General features: G+C 43.7%; 1 protein-coding gene across 3 annotated transcripts in view; it reads left to right on the forward strand.

The window, feature by feature from the left end:
• The window catches only part of LOC132874303 (CXXC-type zinc finger protein 1-like), a 142,541-nt gene that overhangs the window by 92,042 nt on the left and 23,848 nt on the right, over positions 1-26,651 (forward strand). For all 3 annotated transcript variants that reach the window (XM_060910374.1, XM_060910373.1, XM_060910375.1), the window contains one exon: positions 2,879-2,975. In XM_060910374.1, the coding sequence (XP_060766357.1) occupies positions 2,879-2,975 (97 nt within the window). The remainder of the gene's footprint in view (positions 1-2,878; positions 2,976-26,651) is intronic.

The raw sequence follows: 26,651 nt of genomic DNA on the forward strand, positions 1-26,651 counted from the left end.
AACCCACGCGGACATGAGGAGAACATGCAAACTCCACACAGAAAGGCCCTCGCTGGCCGCAGGGCTCGAACCTGGACCTTCTTGCTGTGAGGTGACAGCGCTAACCACTACACCACCGTGCCGCCCCGGAGTGAAAGCTTTTCTCCCGAAAATCCATTCATTTTCAATGGGGCCAGAAGTGAGGGGGGGGGAGTGGGGCATGAAAAGAGAGGGAAAAAATGAGTGCAGTCAGAACCAAATGCATATGTGTTTGGGGAGTTAGCCTGCAGTATTACATAAGGTTTGGTGTGTCTGCAATGAAGCGTGTCTGAGCAGGACGATTTGATTTGTGAGCCCTATTCATTCTCTATGGGGAAAAAAACAACAGGAGAACAGGTGCGTCGATTCCAAAGCTGTATACAAGCACACTACACTGCTTCAGGATGTATGTTTGAGTTTGAACGGTGTCGCTATCTCAAAAGCTGTAGGAGGAGTAGCGGCTCCAAAAAACGGGTGGACAGGAATCAGTAATAAAGTAAAGAAAACGTAAACTTAAGATCAACAAGCAGCAAGCACATTGATAAATAAAGTAAACTTAAGAATCCGGTGCTCGGGCCTTAATAAGAATCAGTACAGAAACAATAGGGCCTTACACCTCCAGTGCTCGGGCCCTAATAACTAGACTGCATTTCCACAGAGAAAATGCAGTGTGCTTGCTGAGCTGTAGCAGAACAGCTCTCATGCAGACATGCTAAGGCCAACATGTTAACAGCTAGCATGCTAATATGCTAATAGCTAACATGTTAACATGCCAATACAAACGTGCTGAGGGCTAACATGCGAACAGCTAGCAAGCTAACATGCTGAGAGCTAACATGTTAATTGTTAGCATGCCAACACTTTAACGGCTAACATGCTAAGGCAAACACATTAACTTATCATGGCTAACATGCTAACTATTAACATGCTAATGTTAACATTAACTGTTAGTATGTTAATATGCTCAAGGCTAATGTGTTAATTGTTAGCATGTTAACACAGCTTGTTAGTATGCTAACATTCGAACACTAACATGCTAAGGCTAACATGGTAACAGCTCGCTTGCTAACAGTCAGCACGGTAATGTGCTAACTGGTAACAAGTTAACAGCTAGCATGTTAACACACTAAAGCCCTATTCGCACGGGATTAGTATTACCTGTGAACCTCTGGCGATTTGTAATAATTGCAGAGAATGTCTGAGATGTTAGTCCTGTGCGAATGCGCCATGTCTGTAATTTGTAAAGTAATAATTCCGCCGCAAATTACCTACTATATTTTGTCAAACACAGACGTCCAGTGACAATACTAGTCCCGTGCGAATACGCATGTCCGTGTTTTGTTATTGTAATTGCGCGCGTTTTATGTCTTTTCCGGTTACTGTGAGTAGGCTAATGGAGGCTACGGTTTAAATTTTCATGAGTACTGTTTTAGGGGCAAGTGGTAGTCGTGCCCCATACCACACTACATGGAATCCGCTTCCCAAAAACAGCAAGAAATCCAAGAGGAGAGCTTGGAGATTTTTGACCTGGATGACTTGTGTGGCTGCTTTCGGTAAGGAACATTTTTAATATTTCATAGCTATAGCCAGGCCATATCCTCCATGGACTAGGGATGGTGAAAACTAAAAAAAATCTTGACCGACCACCGAGCCTCGTTAGCCGGTTAAAGTCGGTTAACCTAAGAGTTTAAACAGGGATGCAAATGGCGCGCCTTTTTCACGGCTCGTGCAGATCCGATTTTTTTTTTTTTGGGGGGTGGCGTTGGAGTGTCTGAATAATTTAATCAGAGTAAATTTTGTATTAAAATTACTACATAAGCAAATGCCGTTACAGTCCATGAAAAAGTTGGCATCTGCGCCTTTAGTTTGTGTGGAGAGATCTGGTCTGCAATAACATGTATTGTTGGCTACAGACCGAAACATACTTTCAGAATGCACTGGCCAAGGCAGGACTAAACTCTATGTGCCTTTTAATAATAATTTTTAAAAAAAAATAGTAATTTGTAAGCTAAAAAGCCTGTGTCTACACTTTTTTTTTTCTTTCGCCGAGTGGCAGCGGGAGGGCGGGACATGACTGAATGGGTGTTTCTGATTTGTCATCTGTCTTTAACTGGGGCGGGAGGGCGGGACATGACTGAATGGGTGTTTCTGATTTGTCAGCTGTCTTTAACTGGGGCGGGAGGGCGGGACATGACTGAATGGGTGTTTCTGAAGTACAGGATGTTACGGCATATCCGGTCGTGATGACTGTAAATTGAGTAAATTACGGACTTTGCTTATCCCGTGCGAATGCAAGGGATTTAACACAGAGGTTGGGTGGGAATTTACAAATTACTATAGGTTCACAGGTAATACTAATCCCGTGCGAATAGGGCTTAAGGCTTATATGCTAACTGCTAGCAGGTTTGTGCATGCATGTATTCCTAATAAAGTGGCCATTGAATTGAAGTTGATTTGTTAGTCTCAAATGAGCAGATCCTTGCCGAATGTATTATCACCTATGAGGAAAACAGATGTATAGGAATGAATGAATGAATGAATAAAACAAACAAATGTAAATTTAAGAACAATAGTGTGCTTGCTGCACAAAGCAGTGCTTCATGCTGCTTTGTGCAGCAAGAACACTAAAAAAAAATAAGCTTAAGAATAGTGTGCTTGCTGCACAAACCAGTGTTTTGCACTGCTTTGTGCAGCAAGCACACTAATAAAGTAAATTTAAGGACTAAGCATACTAATCATTAAAAGCCCAATATTGCCACGACTTTCATGTCCATAAGTATATGTGAACTTCTGACTGCATCTAAACATTTAAATGTCATGTCTTGAGTGTTTACATATGTTCTGTCTGTTGTATTACCAGGGCAACAAGACTCTTCTGTGATGTTTATAACCCTCAAAGTAAGACCTACTGCAAGAGGCTTCAGGTTTTGTGTCCAGAACATTCCAGAGACCCCAAGGTGAAAACCTAGTAATTGTCTGTCTGTCTGTCTGTCTGTCTGTCTGTCTGTCTGTGACCAGAGGGAGGTATTGTAACTATTAGTAGTAACAGTTTCCTCTTACACATCAGTCTGATGCTCTTAAAAAAGGAAGCAAAAGGGACACACAGTATGATTATTTTCTGAAATGTCATTTTGCTGTTTGTGTCTGAATCAGAAGTGTGTTCATACAAATATTCATTTTCCTGCATACTTTCTAATCAGATACATTTTCAAGCCAATAGAAGATGGTTGAAGGAATAATATTCCTGTTGGCATCATGCAAATCACAATGCTGTGCAATCACATCATTTTGTTCATGAAAAACGTTTATAGACCAGGCTGTCTATGATAAGCGGTTACTACTTTTGTGACATGTCACTCAAAATTTAAAACTGCAAGGAGAGCTTTAAATATGGGTTATAATTAAGTTGTAGTATCCTGGTATATACATCATAACTAGCATTCTGCAAGCTAACAAGCTATCTATAGCCTTTTAACTTCGTTTTTTACAGCATAAAATCAACATGAATTATTTAATTACAACAGATATGTAATACATACAAGCGATGCTTCTTCTGGGGAATCAACAGTGAGAAGCCTTTACTTTGAATGAATGAACGTCTGCATTGTCCATCAAATTTACCGTACTATCGTCTACTTCCGGTTTTAGCGCAAAAACGATTTCAAAATAAAAGTCTACCTGAAATAAAGGTGCACTAAAATAAATGCATGAAATTAAACGTAAATGCCTAAAGGGCAGAACACTCCCCGTCTGACCTTAAAGGTCACTATTAACTTTTAAATGTCTCTGAATCTTAAAGATCAGTCTTTGGCAAAAGAAGAGCAATTTCTGATACTGGTCTCAGGAACATCTTCGCAGAGCCTTGATCCGACGTCCTGAGTTCCACCTTCCGCACTTTGCCATCTCTCCCAGGAAAGACAGCTGTGATCCTCGCCATAGGCCATGCGTTGCGTGCAGCTTGGTTATCTTTCAGGAGCACAATGTCTCCTCCTTTCAAATCACATTGGGAGTCTCTCCATTTCCGGCGGGCTTGTAGAATGGGAAGAAACTCCTGATGCCAGCAAAGCCAGAATCTGTCGGCGAGAGCTTGCACTTGTCTCCATTGTCTACTGAAGAGATCCTTGTCTGTGAATTCTTCCTGTGGTGCTGTTACTCCAAACTTCTGGGTAAGTATCATTGCAGGGGACAAGATGTGAGGTGATTTCGAGTCAGTGGAAACGGGGACAAGAGGTCTGGCATTCATTATTGCAGTCACTTCTGTCATGAGTGTGCACAGGACGTCATGGGTAAGTTGGATGTTCTCTTGTAGCAGGATCCGTCTTGATAGTCCTATCATGCATTCCCATGATTCCCCCCCATGTGAGATGTGTGAGGAGGATTAAACACCCATGAGCACCCATGCTGACTCAAGAAGTTCTGCACTGTGACATCAGCTTGTTTTTGGCTCAGTCCCAGTTCTTTTGCAGCGGCTGTGAAGTTTGTTCCACAGTCTGACCTTATCTGCCTTGCTGGTCCTCGTATGGCGAAGAAACGTCTCGATGCATTAATGCAGCTGGATGTATCCAAGGAGTTGATCTCAATATGCACGGCCCGAGAACTCATGCAGCAGAAAAGCATTGCCCATCTCTTGCTTTGTGCCTGTCCACCTCGTGTACGCCTGGAGACGACTTGCCAAGGTCCAAAGATGTCCACACCAGCATAAGTGAAGGGTGAGCATGTATGTAAACGTTCTGGAGGTAAGTCAGCCATTAGTTATACCTCTGTTCTTCGTCTCAACTTTTGGCACACAACACATTTGTATAGGACGGAGGCAATAAGTCGCTTTCCACCTATAACCCAGAAGCCTGCTGCTCTGAGGGCCCCTTCAGTGAAATGATGGCCCTGATGTATCACATTTTCATGGTACTGTCGCACCAACAGCGGAGAGACATGACCGTTCTTGGACAAGATAACAGGGTTCTTTTCCAGCAAGCTCAAGTCTGCGTGTTTCAATCTGCCACCAACACAGATCAGATCACCTTCAAGAACAGGTCTGAGCTTCTGAAGGGAACTGTCTTTGGTTACGGCATGCCCATGTTCAAGAGCTGCGAACTCTCTTGTGTAGATGTCGGCCTGAGCAGTCCTGATAATAATGTGTTTGGCTTGAGGCAACTCATCCACAGTACGTGGGAGCTTGCAGTAGTGCCATCCTTTACACTCACTGGACGACTTGTGTCTGTAAGCTCTGGCTATGTGAATGAGTGGAGCAATAGCCCTGGTGAGTGCGTGCATGAAAAGCGCTGGAAGCATCTGGCAGTAAGGCCTCTGTTTTGAGTCTGTGTCAGGAAGCTGCTCACTTCAGGGCATATTTCCTGATCTGATTCTGGGTTTACAAGTTCGAACGTTTGGCTTGTTTCTCTGTCTGTTGGACTTTGGTTTCCACAAAAAGGCTGGGCCGGTGAACCACGTTGTCTGTGTCAGTTGAGCTGCAGGAACTGACCTAGATGCGTGGTCAGCTGGGTTGTCTTCTGTGTTGATGTAAAACCATTGGTCAGGTCTTGTGGACTGACGGATTCGTCTAACTCGATTGTGAATGTACACACAAGCATTTGTTTTGATTGTGAATGTATCCAAGCACTACTTTGCTATCACAGAAGAACTTGATGGCACTCAGCTTCATGTCCAGTTTGTCTTGGATGATTTCTGCAACTTCCACGGCTAATACTGCGGCACACAATTCTAGCCGAGGGATGGTGGGTTCGGACTGTGGTGCCAGCTTGGCCTTCCCTAGGATGAATCCCACTTCAATCTGTCCCTCGCCTTGAATGGTCCTGAGATGTGCCACGACTCCAGTGGCTTTTGTGGATGCGTCTGAAAACGCACAACTGTGTTCAGTTTTGAAAAGTGATGCTGCAGTATATGCCCGCAGGATGTGCAGCTTGCTCAAGTTGTGTAGTGACTCTTGCCAGATCTCCCATTGCTTCAGCTTTTGTTCTGGAAGAGGTGTATCCCAGTCACATGCATCAATGCAGAGTTCTTTTAGGAGACTTTTGCCTTCAATGGTCACTGGTGCAGCTATGCCCAAAGGGTCAAAGATGCTGTTCACTGTAGATAGAACTCCCCTGCAAGTGAAAGCCTTCTTGTGTTCTGAGACTGCAAATGTGAAAGTGTTTGTCGTTGTCTCCCACAGCAGTCCCAGGCTGCGTTGCACTGGTGTAGCTTCACCATTGAAGTCAAGGTCTCTCAGAACTGCTCTGTCTTCTGGCGCAAATGCCTGTAGTATGGCTTTACTATTTGAGGCGAACTTGTGCAGCCTCAGATTCGATTCACTGAGAGATGCCTGCGTTCTCTGTAATAGGCTGATAGCTTCGGCTTCGCAAGGCACCGATATAAGTCCATCATCTATGTAAAAATGACATTCAACAAACTGAACGGTGTCTTCTCCATGTTTGTGTGCACCCTCTTGGATGTCTCTCCTTAGTCCGTAGATGGCCACAGATGGGGACGGGCTATTGCCAAAAACATGGACTCTCATCCTGTAGTTGATGACGTCCTTAGACATGTCATTGTCTGTGTACCACAAGAACCTCAGGTAGTTTCTGTGGTCTCTGTGGACGAGGAAGTAGTGGAACATCTGCTGTATGTCAGCGATCACTGCTACTTGTTCCTTGCGAAAGCGGATCAGCACCCCAATGAGTGAGTTCTTGAGATCTGGGCCTGAGAGAAGAACATCATTCAGTGACATGCCAAAGTACTTGGCGCTGGAATCAAACACCATGTGGATGTTCTCAGGCTTTCGTGGGTGGTAGACCCCAAAGGTGGGCAAGTACCAACATTCCTCATTCTCTTCCAGTGGCGGAACCACTTCTGCATGTCTGTTGTCGAATATTTTCTTCATAAATTCCAGGAACTGATCTCTCATCTCTGGTTTCCTCCTCAAGGTTTTCTCCAAGGAGGTGAAGCGGGTGAACACTTGTTCACGGTTGGTGGATAAACATTGACGTGGAACTCTGAAGGGGAGAAAAGCAACCCAGTTGTTTGATGTGTCTCTGTACATTTCTCGATCTATGATTTCCAAAAAGATTGTGTCCTCGATGGATGGTGCAGGTTTGTTGTCAGAATCTGTCTCCTTGAAGACCTTGTGTCCAAGGGCCTCCAATGACACCTTGCAGGGTTTGTTCTTCTGCTCCTTGCCATAGGACACACCCTCGGTGAGCTTCATGAAACCTTCGCAGGGTTTGAGGATGGAGGGACGGCCATTCTGTAGCACGTTTGTCTTAAATGTGCTCACCGTTGGTTTATGTGCTTTCCCCAAGCACACATCTCCAACTAGAACCCATCCTAAATCCAGTCTTTGCGCAAAGGGGGCGTTATGAGGTCCACTGACTTGTTGTCTGACTTTATGGACCCTAACAATGTCTCTGCCTAGCAAGATGAGGATTTTCGCTTTGGGGTCAAGTTCTGGTATGTAAGGAGCAACACTTCGCAAGTGTGGATGGTGGCGGGCTGCATCAGGTGTTGGTATTTCAGAACGGTCATTGAGTAGCTCATTACACTCAAATAGTGGCGGTAGCATTAGGCTAGTCTGCCCATCAAGAGATTCAACTTGAATTCCCTCCGCTTTCCTGCCCGATGTCTCAACCAGCCTGGCGCAGGTCCTGAGTGAGTAGGGGAATGATTGGCCTTTGATGTTGAACAGCTCAAAGAAGTCAGATCGGACCAATGATTGATTGATTTTTTTTTTTATTTGACATTCTCAGTTCTTGTATAAAAATAAATACATGATTTAGTTTCAAATAAACCACACCACATACTTAAAGGCGTCACGCAGTGGCGATAAAAGTCGCATTATTCTGCACCAGAATGCTTTCGAAATTCGAAATAAATTGACCGTCGATTTTTCAAAAGCTTCCCGCGGTTGTAATCGGTCCTTATTTGATCATGCCCATCGGGGTGGCCGATGGAGCAGCGCGCGGCGCGCCTCCTCCCCCTCCTGACGGGAGAGGCGCAGCTGGCCGCGCTATAACTCCCCGCCGGCTGGCCTACGCGGACCTTCGCCGGGCCGTCCTCCAGCGCGCGGAAGCGCTGGCGCTGTTGTTCTGGCGTGTGCCCCACGCACTGGAGGACGGCCCGGCGAAGGTCTGCGTAGGCCAGCCGGCGGGGAGTTATAGCGCGGCCAGCTGTGCCTCTCCCGTCAGGAGGGGGAGGAGGCGCGCCGCGCGCTGCTCCATCGGCCACCCCGAGGCTTCGGCGACCTGCTCGAACAAATGTGAGAAACGCCTCGGGGTCGTCCTGCGGGCCCACCTTGGTCACGGTGAGGGGAGACGGGCCCGTAGCCGGGGCGCTGGTGGACCCCGCCGACGCGAGGAGATGCCGGAACGCCTCGCGATCTTCCTGCTGGGCCAGCACCAGGGCTTTGAAGCGCCGCTCTTGCTCCTTTGGGAGCGTGACGAGCGCCTGGTGCTGGCTTTGCTGAGCCGTGGCGAGGGCGTGGACCAGGTCCGCGAACGGGGAGGATTCCATGGGGCTGCGAGGTTGGTGCTCCACCTTGTCCCGGGTTTTGGCACCACTGTAGAGCTCTCTGAAGTGTGGGTGGAGCACAGAGGACGGCAGGACAACGCTTCAGATGCAAATCGGCTTTTTATTGCCAGACTTTTCAGTATAACCGCCAGTTTTAATCTGATAGCGAACCACACACTGTGTTCTTGTCCCGGGATGAGCTCTTCTCTGCTCTCCCTCTGCCTCCTTAAATAGGGCGCGGTGACTGGGAAAACACACAAAACACAGGTTAATTACCGTCAGGTGTAATGATTCTGCCACTCACCTTCCCTGGCTCCGCCCTCCTGTCACAGACCGGCGCTTGACCACGCCCTCGCTGCCACAATGTGTTTTTAAAAAAATAATTTTTTTCTATCAATACCTAGCCATGACCTTGAAATCAGATCCATTGATAACAGTCACAAATAGTGTTCAGTGTTCGTTGTTACAGCCAAACACAATACACCGATTAGGCATTTTGTATCACAGAATATTAATACATCATTTCATAGTGTTTTGAGTGTTCAAAACTATCCACAAACTGAATAAATCCACAAAATCCGCAATGTAAACAACTCTGGTAAACGCACGCTATAGAGAAAACATGGGGACAGGCCAGCATCACCCAAGGGAGGTTACTGGTATGACGTCACACATAGGTTGACCTAGTTAACGGCTGGCTGCCTAAATTTGGCTGTGCGCGTCCACTTTAAATGCTTGTAGCGGGCGCATCGTGACACTGAGATCGCGGGAAACCGAGGGGCTTGAATAACCCACCAAACCTGACATTTTGACACATGATATAGCCCGATTGCTGAAATTACCGCACGACGCCTTTAAACTAAAAACAGGGAGTCAGGATAACACAATAAAGCTCGAAAGCTTATTTCCATTGTGGTCCTTTGATGTTGGATGGCAGCAGATGTAAAAACGACAAGTGGCATTGTGACATTATTAAAATTGTAAAACAAAATTACATAGACAGTATACACATCAGATTAACATTGTAAACATACTATATAAGTGCAAGCCCTACACTATCTGATCTCTAAGCCATGTTTTCACAGCATGTTTAAATCCATCCAAACTAATGATTACCTTAATATTACCTGGTAACTTATTCCACAGACTAGTTGCAACATATAAAAAGGAGTCCTTCCCTATTTTAGTTTGCACTCTTGGAGGAACAAAATCTGTGGAACACCCCCTAGTGAAGTAACTATGAACGTCCCTCACTCTACTAAAAAAAATTATTTAAATATTTAGGGACATCTCCATTTATAATCTTATATACCATGCTTAATTCAATTTGAGAGACTCTATCCTCTACCCTCAACCATCCCAGCCGCTTAAAATGATGAGGATCAAGGTGAGTTCTTGGGGGCAGATCCAAAATGGTCCTTACTAATTTATTTTGTGACATCTGTAGCTTGTTCTTGAAATACCTAGTAAGGCCATTATACCAAGAGCAACAGGCATAATCATAGTAGGGCTGAATTATAGCGCCTGCTAAGGTCAACATAGCCTTCTTATCTGGATACATGGAAATTCTGGCCAGAAAACGTACTCGTTGATTTACTTTAGTAATTACTTTCTGGGCTTGACCAGTTCCAGACAACTGACTATCCAGTACACACCCAAGATAACTGACTGAGTCCTTAGCATTAAGTGCAGTGTCACCAATTAATACTTTAAAGCCTGGGGTTTTGTTCAACTTAACTCTAGACCCAAACAAGATGGATTCAGTTTTTCCTATATGAAGAGATAATCTATTAAATGATAGCCAGTGGCTGACTTTTAAAAGCTCAACACTTAAGGTTGATTCAACAGTGAGCTTGTCCTTGTGTGAAAACACTAGTGCAGAATCATCAGCAAATAAAAACAGTTCACATGAATAAACTGACTTAAGATCATTAATATATAAAAGAAAAAGAAGAGGACCTAAAACACTCCCTTGAGGGACCCCACATTGCACAGTTTGTGGCTGGGATAAAGTTCCCCCAACATCCACCACTTGTTTCCTATTCCTCAAATATGAGTCAAACCATCTAACTGCTGTGTTGTTAAAGCCAATAGCCCTCAATTTTGACAGTAAGATACTATGAGCTACCGTATCAAAAGCCTTTTGCAAATCCAACATGACCATACCACAGAAATTTCCCTTGTCAACCTCCTTTCTGATATAGTCAGTTAGGTACAATAAACATGTCAGTGGAGTGTAATTTACGAAATCCTGATTGGAATTCATATAATAAATTGTGAGATAAAAGATATTTATTCACCTGCTCAAAAACAAGTCTTTCAATTATTTTTGATAGAGTACACAAAATGGAGACGGGTCTATAATTACCCTGCTCCAGTTTGCTCCCCTTCTTATAAAGTGGAATCACTTTTGCCAGCTTAAGATCTTTAGGAAAGTATCCATACTCAATAGACATGTTTATAATGTGAGTAATACTTGGAGTAATGTTCTCCGCAGCATCTTTCAAGAATTGAGATGGAATATTATCAAGACCTGTAGCTTTAGAGCTATCTAATTTATTAAGTTTCATAAGTACATCTGCCTCTGACACCTTCTCTAATATAAATTTATTTGCCTGAACCCCTTGCTGGGAATAAAACTCCGAAACTTTCATATTGTTTCGACATGGCAGGAAGCTTTTCAACCAGCTTACTAGCAATTGTTGAGAAATATGTGTTAAAACTGTTTGCTACTTTATCCTTGTCTGATGATATAATCTTATTTCCAAGGTCTAGATTAATATTACATGTTTTAGTTTTCAGCCTTTTATTATAGCCCAACTCTTTCAATGACTGCCATAACTTTTTCGAGTCATGTTTATACTCCATAATTTTCTCATTAAAATAGGTCTTTTTAGAACAAACCACTAATCTACTCACTTCATTTCTCAATTTTTTATACTCTGTCCAACTTTGATCATCCTTATTTTTCCTAACTTGTTCATATAGTCTGTTTCTCCTCCATATGGCCTCAAGTATACCATCATTTATCCAAGGTTCTGTTCTCTGTTTTACTCTTACAACTCTAAAAGGTGCAATTTTATCTACAGATTGCAAGAATAATAATTTAAAATAATGCCAAGCCTGATCAACATCTTTACATTGCAACACAGATGACCAGTTTACTTCATTTAAGCAATTTATAAATGCCTCTTTGCTATACCCTTTCATAGATCTAGTTTTTATGGTATTGTGAGCACTAAATACTGCTTTCTTTACTTTTCTGGTGCAAAAAGTCATAGAATGGTCACTTAACCCGTAGTGTATTACCCCACTGTTTATAATTCTTGATTTGTCAGAAACTAGAACAAGATCAGTCGTGGTTTGAGTAGAAATGCAAACACGCGTCGGTTCTTTAATCAGCTGATGTAGGCTAAGGCTACTACAAAAGTTCCTCAGAGCTTTAGACATTGAAAGTTCATCTCTGGAAACATCCGTATTAAAGTCCCCCAACATGATAACTTCCAAATTTATGAAGTCCAAACATTTTGAACATACATCATCCAACAAGTCATAAAAGTTTGTCTGATCGGGAGGCCGATGATAAACTCCCACTAGTATTGGTTTACTTTTAGGCAAAAGAATATTTACCCATATAGCTTCAATCTGGTCCTCATGCATATCCTCTCTTTCATTAAAACAAATATCTGATCTTATATAAATGCAGACGCCTCCACCTTTTCGGTTTCGATCTTTCCTAATTAAACAGTAATTCTCTTTCAGTTTCAGCATCCTTTATCGATTCATCCAGCCACGTCTCAGTAAAACATAAGTCCCACCTTATTACTTTTACAGATAAGTCTGATCTCATTAATCTTAGGTAAAAGACTCCTGATGTTAAGATGAAGCAGATGTAGTCCCCGACTCGATAAGAAAGTGTCTACACATGAAGCATCTCGGCAGATGTTCAGTTTATCCGTAGTGACCTGATCTGATTGTAGCTGCGCTCCCTGCATTACTTGCGCTGCGATACATTCTCCTTGAGGGGACAAACTTTCTCCAGCTCCCTTCACGAATCCGACTCCCACCGCTTGCGCTACGTTGCATTCTCCCTGGCGAGATACTTCTCCAGCTTGCCTCGCATTTCCTACTCCCATTCTCGGGCCCAACTCTCCTCGTTTCCCTGTGTTATCTCTCTGGTCATCGCAGCTTTCTCCAGCTTGCTTTGTTACTCCAACTTCCACCACGCTAGGCCCCAGCTCTTTGTACTTCCCGGTGTCACAAATCAATCTCTCTCTCCGGTTGGCAAGCCCTCCATACAGAATGCCCCCGGTGCGACTGGTGCTTTCTGTCCTTGCCGCTGCTATTTCCAGTAGTTCACCAGATTCACATTCAACTGGACCCGGGCATTGATGTATATCCCCAGATAATAGTAAGCATAAAAAAGAAAACATGTTCATGATCAATGTTACTTTGATCGTCCAAAATCACGTACACATTAGCTGCCTTCTCACGTTTACCTTGAGGATACGCTCGAACTAGACAGATCTTCGAGCAGGATCTTGCTGTTCGGCCTGGTCCACACACCTGGGTGCATTGTGAACTTATGGCTGTGCTGTCGCCGCTGTTTTCCTCTTCCTCCCCGCCATTGTCTGGTGGGGGTGTCAGCCTTCTGTAGACTTGAGACGGTGGACCTGGATGCATGACAGCACAATGTGGGTCGCGATCACACTCTAAGCGTTTCATTGTTGCCTTACAGTCCTTTGCAAGATGACTGGCAGATGTGCAGCACTTGAAGCAAATCCCATGTTCTTTGAGAATGTTCTTTCTTTCCTCCAGGCTCTTGCCTCTGAATGCTCTGCATTTCCTCAGTGTATGAGGCTTTTTGTGAATGGGACAATTTTTCTCATCAGGCTTCTTCTCAGGTGAGTTTGTAGGTGGGTCTTTACCTGAAGAGATATCTGTCTTGTGAACGGCTATTTTGTTTAGAATAGAATGGAATAGAATGCCTTTATTGTCACTATGCACATGTACAATGAGATTAAAAGCAACTCCAATCACAGTGCAACGGCATAAAATATGCAATATAAAAGAGAAGGGGGAGAAGGGTGCTATGTACAGTGTTGTGTTCCACATTATGGAGTGGGGTATTGCATATTATAAGTATTGCACAGGGAGAGTCCGGGTATTGCACATTATAAGTATTGCACAGTGAGAGACTATAAAGTCAGTGCATATTCGAGTTCAGGGTGGTTATGGCTTTTGGAAAGAAGCTGTTTTTGAATCTATCTGTTTTTGTCTTGATGCACCTGTAGCGCCTCCCTGAGGGCAACAGGTCAAACAGATCAAAGCCAGGGTGGGAGCTGTCCTTGATATAATGTTCCTAGCTCTGCTGAGGCAGCATGAGGTGTAAATGTCCATCAGGGAGGGGAGAGGGCAGCCTATGATCTTCTGTGCTGCCTTTACTACTCTCTGGATCCTCTCCCTGTCTACAGCAGTGCAGCTGCCATACCATACTGTGATGCAGTACATCAGCAGGTTCTCAATGGATGAGCGGTAGAAAGTCAGCAGCAGGTTGGAGTCTAGGTTGTACTTCCTGAGGACTCTCAGGAAGTGTAGCCGCTGCTGAGCCTTCTTGATGACTGCCATGATGTTCTCTGTCCAGGAGATGTCGGCGGAGATGAGAACGCGGAGAAACCGGAAGGTGTGGACCCTCTCCACACACTCACCATTGATATAAAGGGGGGGTAGGTCAGTGCTGTGCTTCCTGAAGTCAACGATGATCTCTTTTGGTTTTCTTGGTGTTCAGAGCAAGGTTGTTCTCCGAACACCAGGCTGCCAACTTCAGGACCTCCTCTCCGTATGCTGCCTCATCTCCCTTTGAGATGAGTCCGACCACAGTGGTGTCGTCAGCAAACTTGACAATGAGGTGGTTGTTGTGGGTTGAAATGCAGTCATGGGTGTAGAGGCAGTACAGGAGGGGGCTCAGCACACAGCCCTGTGGAGAGCCGGTGCTCAACGTGCAGGTGGAGGAGAAGTGGGGGCCAAGTCTCACAGTCTGGGGCTGGCTGGTGAGAAAGTCCTTTATCCAAGCACATGTGAGACGGGGAGGCCGAGAGTATCCAGTTTTCCGATGAGAATGTCCGTGTTTATTGTGTTAAAGGCTGAACTATAATCCACAAAGAGCATCCAGATGTAGCTCTGGTGCTGCTCCAGGTGGTTCAGCACAGAGTGGAGAGCTACGGCAATGGCGTCCTCTGTGGATCTGTTCGCACGATATGCGAACTGGTGGGAGTCGAAGTCTGGGGGGAGGTAGTCCTTGATGTGCTAAAGAACTAGTCTCTCGAAGCACTTCATGATCACCGGGGTGAGGGCCACAGGACGGTAATCATTCAGGCTGATGACAGGAGACTTCTTTGGCACTGGGATTATTGTTGCTGATTTTAGGCAGGGTGGGATGACTGCCTGAGTCAGGGAGAGGTTGAAGATCCTGGTGAAGGTGAGGGCGAGCTGATGGGCGCACGCTCTGAGCACCTTGCCAGGTACTCCATCTGGGCCAGTAGCTTTCTTGGGGTTCACTGCCAGGAGTATCCATCTGACATCATGCTCCTGTACAGTGAATGGAGTGGTGCAGGAACTGGGTGGGGGCAGGGCTGGAGCAGATGAGTGCTGCTGGGATGTTTCAAAGCAAGCAAAGAAGCAATTTGGCTCCTCTGCCAGCGGCGCACTCAGGTCTCCTGTTGACGCATCACAGCCTCTAAAGTTGATGTCTTGTATACCCCGCCACACCTCCCGTGTGTTGTTGCTGGACAGGTTGTTGCTGCTCTATACTTATTCTATGGTCTGCCTTGGCTTTTTTAATTCCTCTTTTCAGGTCAGCTCGAGCAGCTCTGTACAGAGCTCTGTCACCTGACCTGAAGGCAGCGTCGCGGGCCCTGAGGAGTGAGCGGACCTGGCTGGTCATCCAGGGTTTCTGGTTTGGGAAAACCCAGATGTTTCTGTCCACTGTCACATTCCCGATGCAGAACTTGATATAGTCCAGTACTGTTCCTGTGAACATCTCTAGCTCCTGGTGTTCAAATAAGTCCCAGTCTGTCTGATTGAAGCAGTCTTTTAGTTTGGAGAGTGCATTGTCAGGCCAGGTTGTAACATTCCTAATGGTGGGCCTGGCTCTGCGTCTGAGGGGGGTGTAGGCTGGGGAGAGCAGGAGGGAAAGATGGTCTGATTGGCCAAGGTGGGGGAGGGGTATGGCTCTGTACGCATGCCTGATGGAGTAAACATGATCCAAAGTGTTCTCCCCTCTAGTAGAACACTTGACATGTTGATAGAACTTCGGCAGTACAGTCTTCAAATTGGCCTTATTAAAATCTCCCGCAATTATGTGAACACCGTTGGGGTGGGCTAGCTGCTGTTTGTTTATGGTGTTCAGCAGGAGAGAAAGCGCTGTGTTTTTACACTGGCGTCGGGTGGAATATACACAGCCGTGACGATCACTACAGTTAGCGATTTCCATAATTTCTCAAGCCTGCTTTGTCTGATTTCAAGCTGCTGCTGCTGCCACATGGAAGAAGAAAGCTGGGGTCATTCCTTCGTCATGCCTCATGACAGATGAAATTGGCAAAGTAATCAAATGGAGGGAAGTGGCCATTGTTTTCTTCCTTAAATCTTGAGCCGACCGTAAGCCATTTCTCCTGTAGCCCGTATGGGAGTTTCTCCACAATGGGTCCAATGCCCCTGGCGGTGTCCAGGTAGGTCAATCCTGTGAGGTAACCTTCCTCTCTTGTAGCCTGAAGTTCCATGAGGAGATCGCCTAGGTCCCTAAGCTTCTTATAATCTTTGGCTGAAATTCTTGGGAATTCATCCAGTCTTTTGAACAGAGACTTCTCCATTACCTCAGGTGCAGCATAGCACTCTTGGAGGCAGTCCCAGGCCTTTTTCAGTGCTACGTCTGGGTTCCCAGCATGCACAGAGCAAATCCTTTTGATATCTGACAGACTCTTGTCCGAGCCACTTTATCAGGAGAGCTAACATTTCAGTGGATGTTAGTCCCAAGCCTGTAGTAACATTGTTGAATGATGACTGCCATGACAGTTTTCAGGTTGGTCATTGAATTGATAGAGACTTGTACTCACTAAATCACGATGAGCCAGGTATCGTGCCAGGTGTTCTGTTTCAGGTGTCACACTTGGGGTGGGCGGAGCATACACAGGAATGTATGACGGAGCTGTAGCCTTTAACTGCGATTTGTGAGGATGATGTGTTGTCTTGGGTTTTTTGAGGTGTCCACCGTCTCTGTTGGGTGTTATGTGATGTGCAACACATCCTTCTGGACCTGTATGACCAGTATTGTAAGATGTAATGATGTGAGTTACATCCTTGGATTTAGCATGGTTGTTGACGAATGGCTGTCTCGGTTCTGCATTATGGCCAGGCGATTTGTTAGGGGTCTCATCCTCTTCTTGTGACTCTGATTTGTGCTGCCCTGGAAGATGCCATGTGATGTAGCTTGCTTCTGACAATGCTGTGTTAGGCTGCATTGCATGGACAGATGGCGGAGACTGTGGTGTGCGACGTTCAGCTTGTGTTACACCATATTCCATAGTGCATGTTGCAATTTCATTTTGCAAAACTATCTGAGAAGATGAATCAGTCTTATTTGAACTTTCCAGTTCTATTCTTTCAGCTGCTTCTAATGCCTCGGCTTGGGCAATAGCTGCGGCTGCCTCTCTTTGGAGTATGAGTGCATGGAGTCTAACTTTGCTTTTCCTAGTTGTAGCTCTGCTTCTTTCGCTGTTCTTTCTACCTTTTAGTTTTGCTTCTTCCTCTGCAAATGCAGCTCGCGCCCTTGCTGTCTCTGCTTTAGCATGTGCCTTTACTGCGGCACTTGATGTTGAGGAGTAAGAGCTCTTTGATTTTCTTGTGCGTGCAGATGCACTGTCAGCCCTTGCGAATTCCATTTTTTTATCTTGCTTCTGAAGATGTTGACACTCCAACGAATTACGCTTTTTCACTGTACTGTCCTCGCTGAAGTGTGGCAACGCCAATTATACAGTCAGCTAAACTCTCTTCAAATCCATGAATGAGAAGAATGACTGAATCCTGGTTTGATTTATTTTCACTCTTAACATTGAACTGGATCCAATAGGTGATAGACACAGAGTCTAGACTAAGAGAGTGAAACTAGGAAAAAACAGAATAGCTTAACTAGTTACCATCCTAGTTTCCATGCACATATGAACTATACAACTGCCTGACAAGCTAACTGACTGATGATGAGACCACAGTGAGTAGCTAGCTAACAAGCTGTCTATAGCCTTTTAACTTTGTTTTTTTAGAGCATAAAATCAACGTGAATTATTTAATTACAGCAGATATGTAATACATACAAGTGATGCTTCTTCTGGGGAATCAGCAGTGAGAAGCCTTTACTTTGAATGAATGAATGTCTGCATTGTTCGTCAAATTTAGCGCAAAACACGATTTCAAAATAAAAGTCTACCTGAAATAAAGGTGCGCTAAAATAAATGCATGAAATGAAACGTAAATACCTGAAGGGCAGAACAAGCAGTGTATCTTGTTGGATTTAAAAAAAAAAAAAAAAAGAAGTTTTCGTCAAATAATGTGCTATTCTGGAGACTCGTTTTGTGACAAAATTGGTGCTGGTATTTCAATCCAATGCCATTCTAATAAGACAAAATTAAAATTTTACTGTAGTGTGCTGATGTAAAGATTTAAACTCGAAGTTGAACACAGAAAAATACTTTCATTGTCACTCTTCCCAAATCCATGTGAAGGCCAATCAAAAATCGTCTCATGCGTATAACAGCCTGTGTCAATCTAAGTTACAGTTGTTCAGATAGTGCTTAAAAGGTTATTTTTAAAATTAAATAAAAGTCAAATCAAATCAAGTTTATTTGTACAGCGCTTTTAACAATAAACATTGTCGCAAAGCAGCTTTACAGAATTTGAACGACTTAAAACATGAGCTAATTTTATCCCTAATCTATCCCCAATGAGCAAGCCTGTGGCGATGGTGGCAAGGAAAAACTCCCTCAGACGACATGAGGAAAACCTCGAGAGGAACCAGACTCAAAAGGGAACCCATCCTCATTTGGGCAACAACAGACAGCCTGACTATAATCTTAACAGTTTTAACAGGTATAACCCTCAGCTGTCCTCATGGGGCCCGTCCTTCACAGGAGTGGGGCGATAAAACTCCGACCAGACACCGGGCACCAGGATGGATCAAGCAGGTCCGAGGGGCAGAAGAGGCCAGCATCTCAATCCCAGGATCAACATGTAACTCAGAGGGACAGATGGGGGGGGGGAAGAGAGAGAGAGAAAGAAAACACGTTGTTAGGTATGCCCTAAAAATGACAAGTATTAAATCTGTGTGGTAGGCTCGCAGAGACGAGAGTCTTTACATCAGGCATAACACACAATGGCATGTTAATATGGTAAAAAATATATCATGACCCTGCTCTGGCTGGATGTTTGATTGGGTGATGGGAGCACACTCCTCAGCAATGATGAGATGCAGATGGGACCCTTAGGCCTGGCCAAGACAATTCAGTTACATTTCACCGGGTCTGGGACATGCAACAGAATGTCTGACGGCCGATTCCCTGCAGGCTACGATAGCCAGTCGAGGTCCCCACCGTCTCCACCAAAAGATTTCCTGTTGACTCCATGTAACTCAGAGGGACAGATTTGGGGTGGGGGGGGAGAGAAAGAAAACACAGGTGGTTAGGTATGCCCAATGTCACCTGAATAAGTAGGAACAGTATACATATTGCACCGAGTACAAGCAGGGACTCCGGCAACTAACTATGACAGCATAACTAAAAGGAGAGAGCCAGAAGGTAACACAGGCATGAGGGAGCCCCGGGACATAAAGCAGCCAGCCACTACACCGTCAACAAACTCGAGTGAGCAAGCGAGTGGGGACTGACAGCATCCATACATCCCAGTTTACCAAAACACTCTGTCTGAGGACCCTCCAGATCTACTCCTTTACCTCATAAACACCATTAACAAAAGGCTTGACTAAACAGATATGTTTTCAGCCTAGACTTAAATGCTGAGACTGTGTCTGATTCCCGAACACTACTTGGAAGGCTGTTCCATAACAGTGGGGCTTTGTAAGAAAAGGCTCTGCCCCCTGATGTAGCCTTCACTATACGAGGTACCAGCAGATAGCCTGCACCTTTTGATCTAAGTAGGCGTGGCGGGTCATAGAGGAGCAGAAGTTCACTCAGGTACTGTGGTGCGAGACCATTTAGTGCTTTAAAGGTCAATAGTAGTATTTTATAATCAATACGAAATTTGATTGGGAGCCAATGCAGTGTGGATAAGACAGGCGTGATGTGGTCATATTTTCTAGTTCTAGTAAGGACTCTTGCTGCGGCATTTTGAACTAACTGGAGCTTGTTTATGCACTTACTGGAACATCCAGACAGTAAGGCATTACAATAATCCAACCTGGAGGTAACGAAAGCATGGACTAGTTTTTCTGCATCATGCAATGACATTAAATTTCTTATCTTTGCAATATTTCTGAGATGAAAGAAAGCTATCCGGGTGATGATATCAATGTGAGTTTCGAATGAAAGACTGGGGTCAATAATCACTCCGAGGTCTTTTACTGCTGCACGTGAAGAAACAGAAAGGCCATCCAGAGTTACTGTGTAATCAGAAAACTTACTTCTAGCTGTATGTGGTCCTAGTACAAGTACTTCAGTCTTGTCAGAGTTAAGCAGAAGGAAATTTATAAGCATCCACTGTCTAATGTCCTTAACACATTCCTCAATTTTATTAAGCTGGTGTCTCTCATCAGGTTTTGCAGAGACATACAACTGTGTGTCATCAGCATAACAGTGGAAACTAATACAATGTTTACGAATAATATCGCCCAGAGGTAACATATATAGAGAAAAAAGCAGTGGACCCAAGACAGAACCTTGTGGAACACCAAACTTTACCTCGGTACGTCTAGAAATATCACCATTTATATCAACATACTGATAACGATCAGTTAGATAAGACCTGAGCCAGGAGAGGGCCATTCCCTTAACTCCCACAACATTTTCTAGTCTATCCAGAAGAATGGAATGATCAATGGTATCAAATGCTGCACTAAGGTCAAGCAACACAAGTAGCGAGACACAGCCCTGATCAGACGCCAACAGTAGGTCGTTTACTACTTTAACCAGTGCTGTCTCTGTGCTATGATGAGGTCTAAATCCTGACTGATACATTTCATGGATGTTATTCCTATGTAAATATGAGCATAACTGCTGTGCCACAGCTTTTTCAAGGATCTTGGAGATAAAGGGGAGGTTTGATATTGGCCGATAATTGGACAGCTGACAGGGATCAAGGTCAGGTTTTTTAATCAGGGGTTTGATAACTGCTAGTTTAAAGGATTTGGGTACATAGCCAATCATAAGAGAAGAATTTATTATTTTTAGAAGCGGTTCAATTACTCCAGGCATTATCTGTTTGAATAGATGTGTCGGTAAGGGATCTAGTACGCAAGTTGAGGCTTTTGATGTAGAGATTAATGAAAGCAATTCAGTTTCTTTTAGGGGAGTAAAACATTCTAACTGATGATCTGATACAGTTATATTGTTAACTACAAGGTCACTTTCATTGTCTAACCTTAAATTAGTAGTTTGAATTTTTTTGTCGGATATTCTCAATTTTGTCATTAAAAAAATTCATGAAGTCGTTGCTACTACATACTGCAGGTGTGCATGTGTTGATAGTGGACTTATTCCTGGTTAATTTTGCTACAGTATTAAATAGGAATCTAGGATTATTTTTGTTATCTTCTATTAGGGAGGAGAAATATGTTGATCTCGCAGCACTAAGAGCTTTTTTATACTTCAGGAAGCTCTCCTTCCAAGCTAATTTGAACACTACCAATTTTGTTTGACGCCATTTACGTTCCAATTTTCGAGTGGTCTGTTTTAATGTGCGAGTGTCATCATTATACCAGGGTGCTAATTTTTTGTCTCTGACCATTTTCCTTTTTAGAGGAGCTACATTATCTAAAGTATGGCGGAATGTTGACTCTAAGCATTCAGTTGCCTGATCAAGTTCTGCAGGGGCTGACAGTGACCCAATCAAAGTTGACAGCTCTGGGAGATCATTTATAAAGCTCTGTGCAGTAGTTGACGTGAAAGTACGTTTAATACAGTAGCGTGGTGAGGTGCATATATTATTACTCAGACATATTTTGAATGAGATGAGACAATGATCTGAGATAACTTCAGACTGTGGAAGTATGACTATATTGTCTACGTTTAATCTGAATGTTAGAATTAGATCAAGGGTGTGACCACCATTATGGGTCGGTCCTATGACATTCTGCTTAATCCCGACTGAATCTAAGATGGACACAAACGCTGTTTTTAAAGGGTCTTCTGGGTTATCGAAGTGAATATTAAAATCTCCGACAACTAAAGCTTTGTCTAAGGAAATAACCAAATCTGAGATAAAATCTGCAAATTCAGAAAGAAACTCAGAATATGGCCCCGGGGGCCTGTAAATAATAAGTAGGGCTGCAACTAACGATTATTTTGATAATCGATTAATCTGTCGATTATTTTTTCAATTAATCGATTATTAATCGGATAAAAAGGAAAAAAAGCAAAATTTGATTTCCAGCATTTTATTTAATTAACCAAACTGTCTGTTCAAAAGTTGTTTCCAACTCATGAAAAAATTAAATGTATGCTACATTGAGTACAAAAAAATAAAAATTTTGTAGCAGCTGAATTAATGTAAAGAAAATAAAATCACATAAAACATAAAATCTTTTTTTATATAGTGCAACCACCATTTCTTTATATTGTTTTGTCAAACAAAATCCTATTGAAGTCTTGAATTTTAAGATGGTGAACAGTTTAAATACAACCCCGATTCCAAAAAAGTTGGGACAAAGTACAAATTGTAAATAAAAACGGAATGCAATGATGTGGAAGTTTCAAAATTCCATATTTTATTCAGAATAGAACATAGATGACATATCAAATGTTTAAACTGAGAAAATGTATCATTTAAAGAGAAAAATTAGGTGATTTTAAATTTCATGACAACACATCTCAAAAAAGTTGGGACAAGGCCATGTTTACCACTGTGAGACATCCCCTTTTCTCTTTACAACAGTCTGTAAATGTCTGGGGACTGAGGAGACAAGTTGCTCAAGTTTAGGGATAGGAATGTTAACCCATTTTTGTCTAATGTAGGATTCTAGTTGCTCAACTGTCTTAGGTCTTTTTTGTCGTATCTTCCATTTTATGATGCGCCAAATGTTTTCTATGGGTGAAAGATCTGGACTGCAGGCTGGCCCGTTCAGTACCCGGACCCTTCTTCTACGCAGCCATGATGCTGTAATTGATGCAGTATGTGGTTTGGCATTGTCATGTTGGAAAATGCAAGGTCTTCCCTGAAAGAGACGTCGTCTGGATGGGAGCATATGTTGCTCTAGAACCTGGATATACCTTTCAGCACTGATGGTGTCTTTCCAGATGTGTAAGCTGCCCATGCCACATGCACTAATGCAACCCCATACCATCAGAGATGCAGGCTTCTGAACTGAGCGCTGATAACAACTTGGGTCGTCCTTCTCCTCTTTAGTCCGAATGACACAGTGTCCCTGATTTCCATAAAGAACTTCAAATTTTGATTCGTCTGACCACAGAACAGTTTTCCACTTTGCCACAGTCCATTTTAAATGAGCCTTGGCCCAGAGAAGACGTCTGCGCTTCAGGATCATGTTTAGATACGGCTTCTTCTTTGAACTACAGAGTTTTAGCTGGCAACGGCGGATGGCACGGTGAATTGTGTTCACAGATAATGTTCTCTGGAAATATTCCTGAGCCCATTTTGTGATTTCCAATACAGAAGCATGCCTGTATGTGACGCAATGCCGTCTAAGGGCCCGAAGATCACGGGCACCCAGTATGGTTTTCCGGCCTTGACCCTTACGCACAGAGATTCTTCCAGATTCTCTGAATCTTTTGATGATATTATGCACTGTAGATGATGATATGTTCAAACTCTTCGCAATTTTACACTGTCGAACTCCTTTCTGATATTGCTCCACTATTTGTCGGCGCAGAATTAGGGGGATTGGTGATCCTCTTCCCATCTTTACTTCTGAGAGCCGCTGCCACTCCAAGATGCTCTTTTTATACCCAGTCATGTTAATGACCTATTGCCAATTGACCTAATGAGTTGCAATTTGGTCCTCCAGCTGTTCCTTTTTTGTACCTTTAACTTTTCCAGCCTCTTATTGCCCCTGTCCCAACTTTTTTGAGATGTGTTGCTGTCATGAAATTTCAAATGAGCCAATATTTGGCATGAAATTTCAAAATCTCTCACTTTTGACATTTGATATGTTGTCTATGTTCTATTGTGAATACAATATCAGTTTTTGAGATTTGTAAATTATTGCATTCCGTTTTTATTTACAATTTGTACTTTGTCCCAACTTTTTTGGAATCGGGGTTGTAACTGTAATGAAAAACAAATGAACACTGGGTAATGCTGCCATGTGCTGACAATAATCGGGAAGCTGCGCACATTTGTGCAGCCTGAGCGGCAGGACTGCGCAAATGTGCGCAGCTTCCCGATTTAAACTGTTTTTTCCTCATCCTTATACTTCCTGTTTCATGGACTGTAACGGATTTGCTTATTTAGTAATTTTAATACAGAATTTACTTTGAAATTATAATCAGACACTCCAACGACCCCCCCCCCCCCCCCCCCAAAAAAAAAAAAAATTCGGATCTGCGCGATTCAGCCGTGAAAAAGGCGCCATCCACCAAAAGGTGCGCTGTTTGCATCCCTGTATATTTGACCAGATATTGCTCAAGTTTCTGTTATGAAGAAATGAAGGATTCGCGTTAAACTGTCCCTGAATAATTGCATAAAATAATCCAAAAACTTCACAAAGTCATGTTATCCACCTGTGTCTCTGACTTAATTTCAGCTAATTATCGTCAAATATATCTACAGTTTCCGGCAGATTTCTGTCCGTTTTGACGGACAAACACACGATTTCAGGCCAATTTAAAAATAAACTTAATGGACAGAAATGCTCTCTGTCTGTTTTCTCCAGTTTTGTTGATGGATAAGTGATACGTTAATTTACCGTGAATCTCCTTCACCCATGGCTCCAACGTGCTTCCTCTTCAGGTGCTCATTCAGCGATGTTGTGCTTCCGTGCCATGCGAGATCAGCTCTGCACATTTTGCACCTAACGCTGTTCTTTGAAGGCGTTAATGTAAAGTGCTCCCATACTTTTGATGACTTGGGTCGGACATTTTTCTCTCTACTAACGTTAGCCTCCTCCGCCATTTTTCAAACGCTTCTTCCAGGTGAGCTACACAAAGCACGGCATTGGTTCGCTTCTCCTGCTTCTTCTTTTACGGCGGTCGGTATCCAGCTTAATGGTGCTTTACTGCCCCCACATTAGGGAGTAGCAACTGCACTTATGTGTATGATAACGTAGACCCAACTAATCGACTATTAAATTAGTTGCCAACTATTTTAATAATCGATTTTAATCGATTTAATCGATTAGTTGTTGCAGCCCTAATAATAAGCAATGGAATTAACTGGGTAGACTTATTTTTCGAGGCTACATACATTATGAGTATGAAGAACTTCAAATGTATTAAATTTATAACCAGGTTTGTGTGTTACACCTAGATAATCGTTATAAATAACCGCGACGCCTCCTCCTCTGCCAGTTAGACGAGGCTGGTGTATATAACTGTATCCAGGAGGACTCGCTTCATTTAATGCTATATATTCATTTGGCTTAATCCATGTTTCTGTTAAACACAGTACATTAAACTCCTGATCAGTAATGAGTTCATTAACCATTAGCGCTTTAGATGTAAGAGATCTAATATTTAATAGCCCCACCTTTAGATCAAAGGTGCTGGCAGCAGCTGTACAGTCAGTCTGATCTAATTTTATATTGATTAGGTTACTGGAACAAACTCTCTGAAAATTTCTACCTTTTTGTTTAGCTCGGGGAACAGACACAGTCTCGATGTAGTGGGCCCTGAGTGACGACTCTGTGCAGCTAGCAGACAGTCGGTTTAGCCTGTTCGTCTGCTCCCTGGCCTTGGCTCTGGATTGTCAGAAATTAACTAGGCCTGTTCTGAGACTATGACCTATGCTGCAGGAAATGAGAGCAGCACCTTCCCGAGTGGGATGGATACCGTCCCGCCCTAACAGGCCAGCAGTGCCCTCAAAATTAGCCCAATTATCTATAAAGCCCACACTGTTTTCAGAGCACCACCTGGACAGCCAGCAGTTCAGCGACCATAACCTGCTGTAAGCTACATCGCCACGCCGCATTGGGATGGGGCCAGAGCACACTACAGCATCGGACATCACCTTCGCTAATTTAAACACCTCTACAAAGTTACTCTTAGTAACCTCAGACTGACGAAGGCATATATCATTAGCTCCTGCATGGATAACTATCTTTGAGAACCTGTGCTTGCCTAGGACCCTAAGATTACCTGCTATGTCCGGCGCCCTGGCTCCCGGTATACACCTGACTAAAGCTGCTGGTGCCCCTAAAGGCTGAGCTAATTTCACGTGCCGTATGATAGAGTCCCCTATAACCAGAGCTCTTTCAGGTTTCTCAGTGGGTGCATCACTAAGGAGAGCAAACCTGTTCGATACGTGACACGGAGAGGAGTGGTGCTCCCGTGGGCGAGCCTCAGCGGTAGCTTTGGCTCTACGCTTATGCCGCCGAGCCGTCACCCATTCGCCCCGCTGTAAGGGCTCTAATGCCGGAGTTGGGGGATTGCTAACTCCACCTAGGGCGTCCAGACTTTCCCTAACAGAAACTACACTGTTCTCACGCTCACTAACCTGCTCTAAAGCCTGGACACGCGCTTCTAGCACTGAAATCTTCTCCGTCAGAGAGCTAACTAATCTGCACTTATCACAAGTAAAGCTAATAGAGCTATCGCTAGTGACGGAGGAAGAATGACTAAACATCCTGCACTCAGCACACTGAACAGGCTGAAGGTGTGCCATGATGAAAAGATTCACGTACCTTAAATGAAGATCTGTTGATATTAAAGCAGATCAGATGGCCTCCGCTTGTGGACTTTACA

The sequence above is a fragment of the Neoarius graeffei genome, chromosome 26 (genome assembly GCF_027579695.1).
Source record: "Neoarius graeffei isolate fNeoGra1 chromosome 26, fNeoGra1.pri, whole genome shotgun sequence".
In the NCBI taxonomy this organism is placed as follows: domain Eukaryota; kingdom Metazoa; phylum Chordata; class Actinopteri; order Siluriformes; family Ariidae; genus Neoarius; species Neoarius graeffei.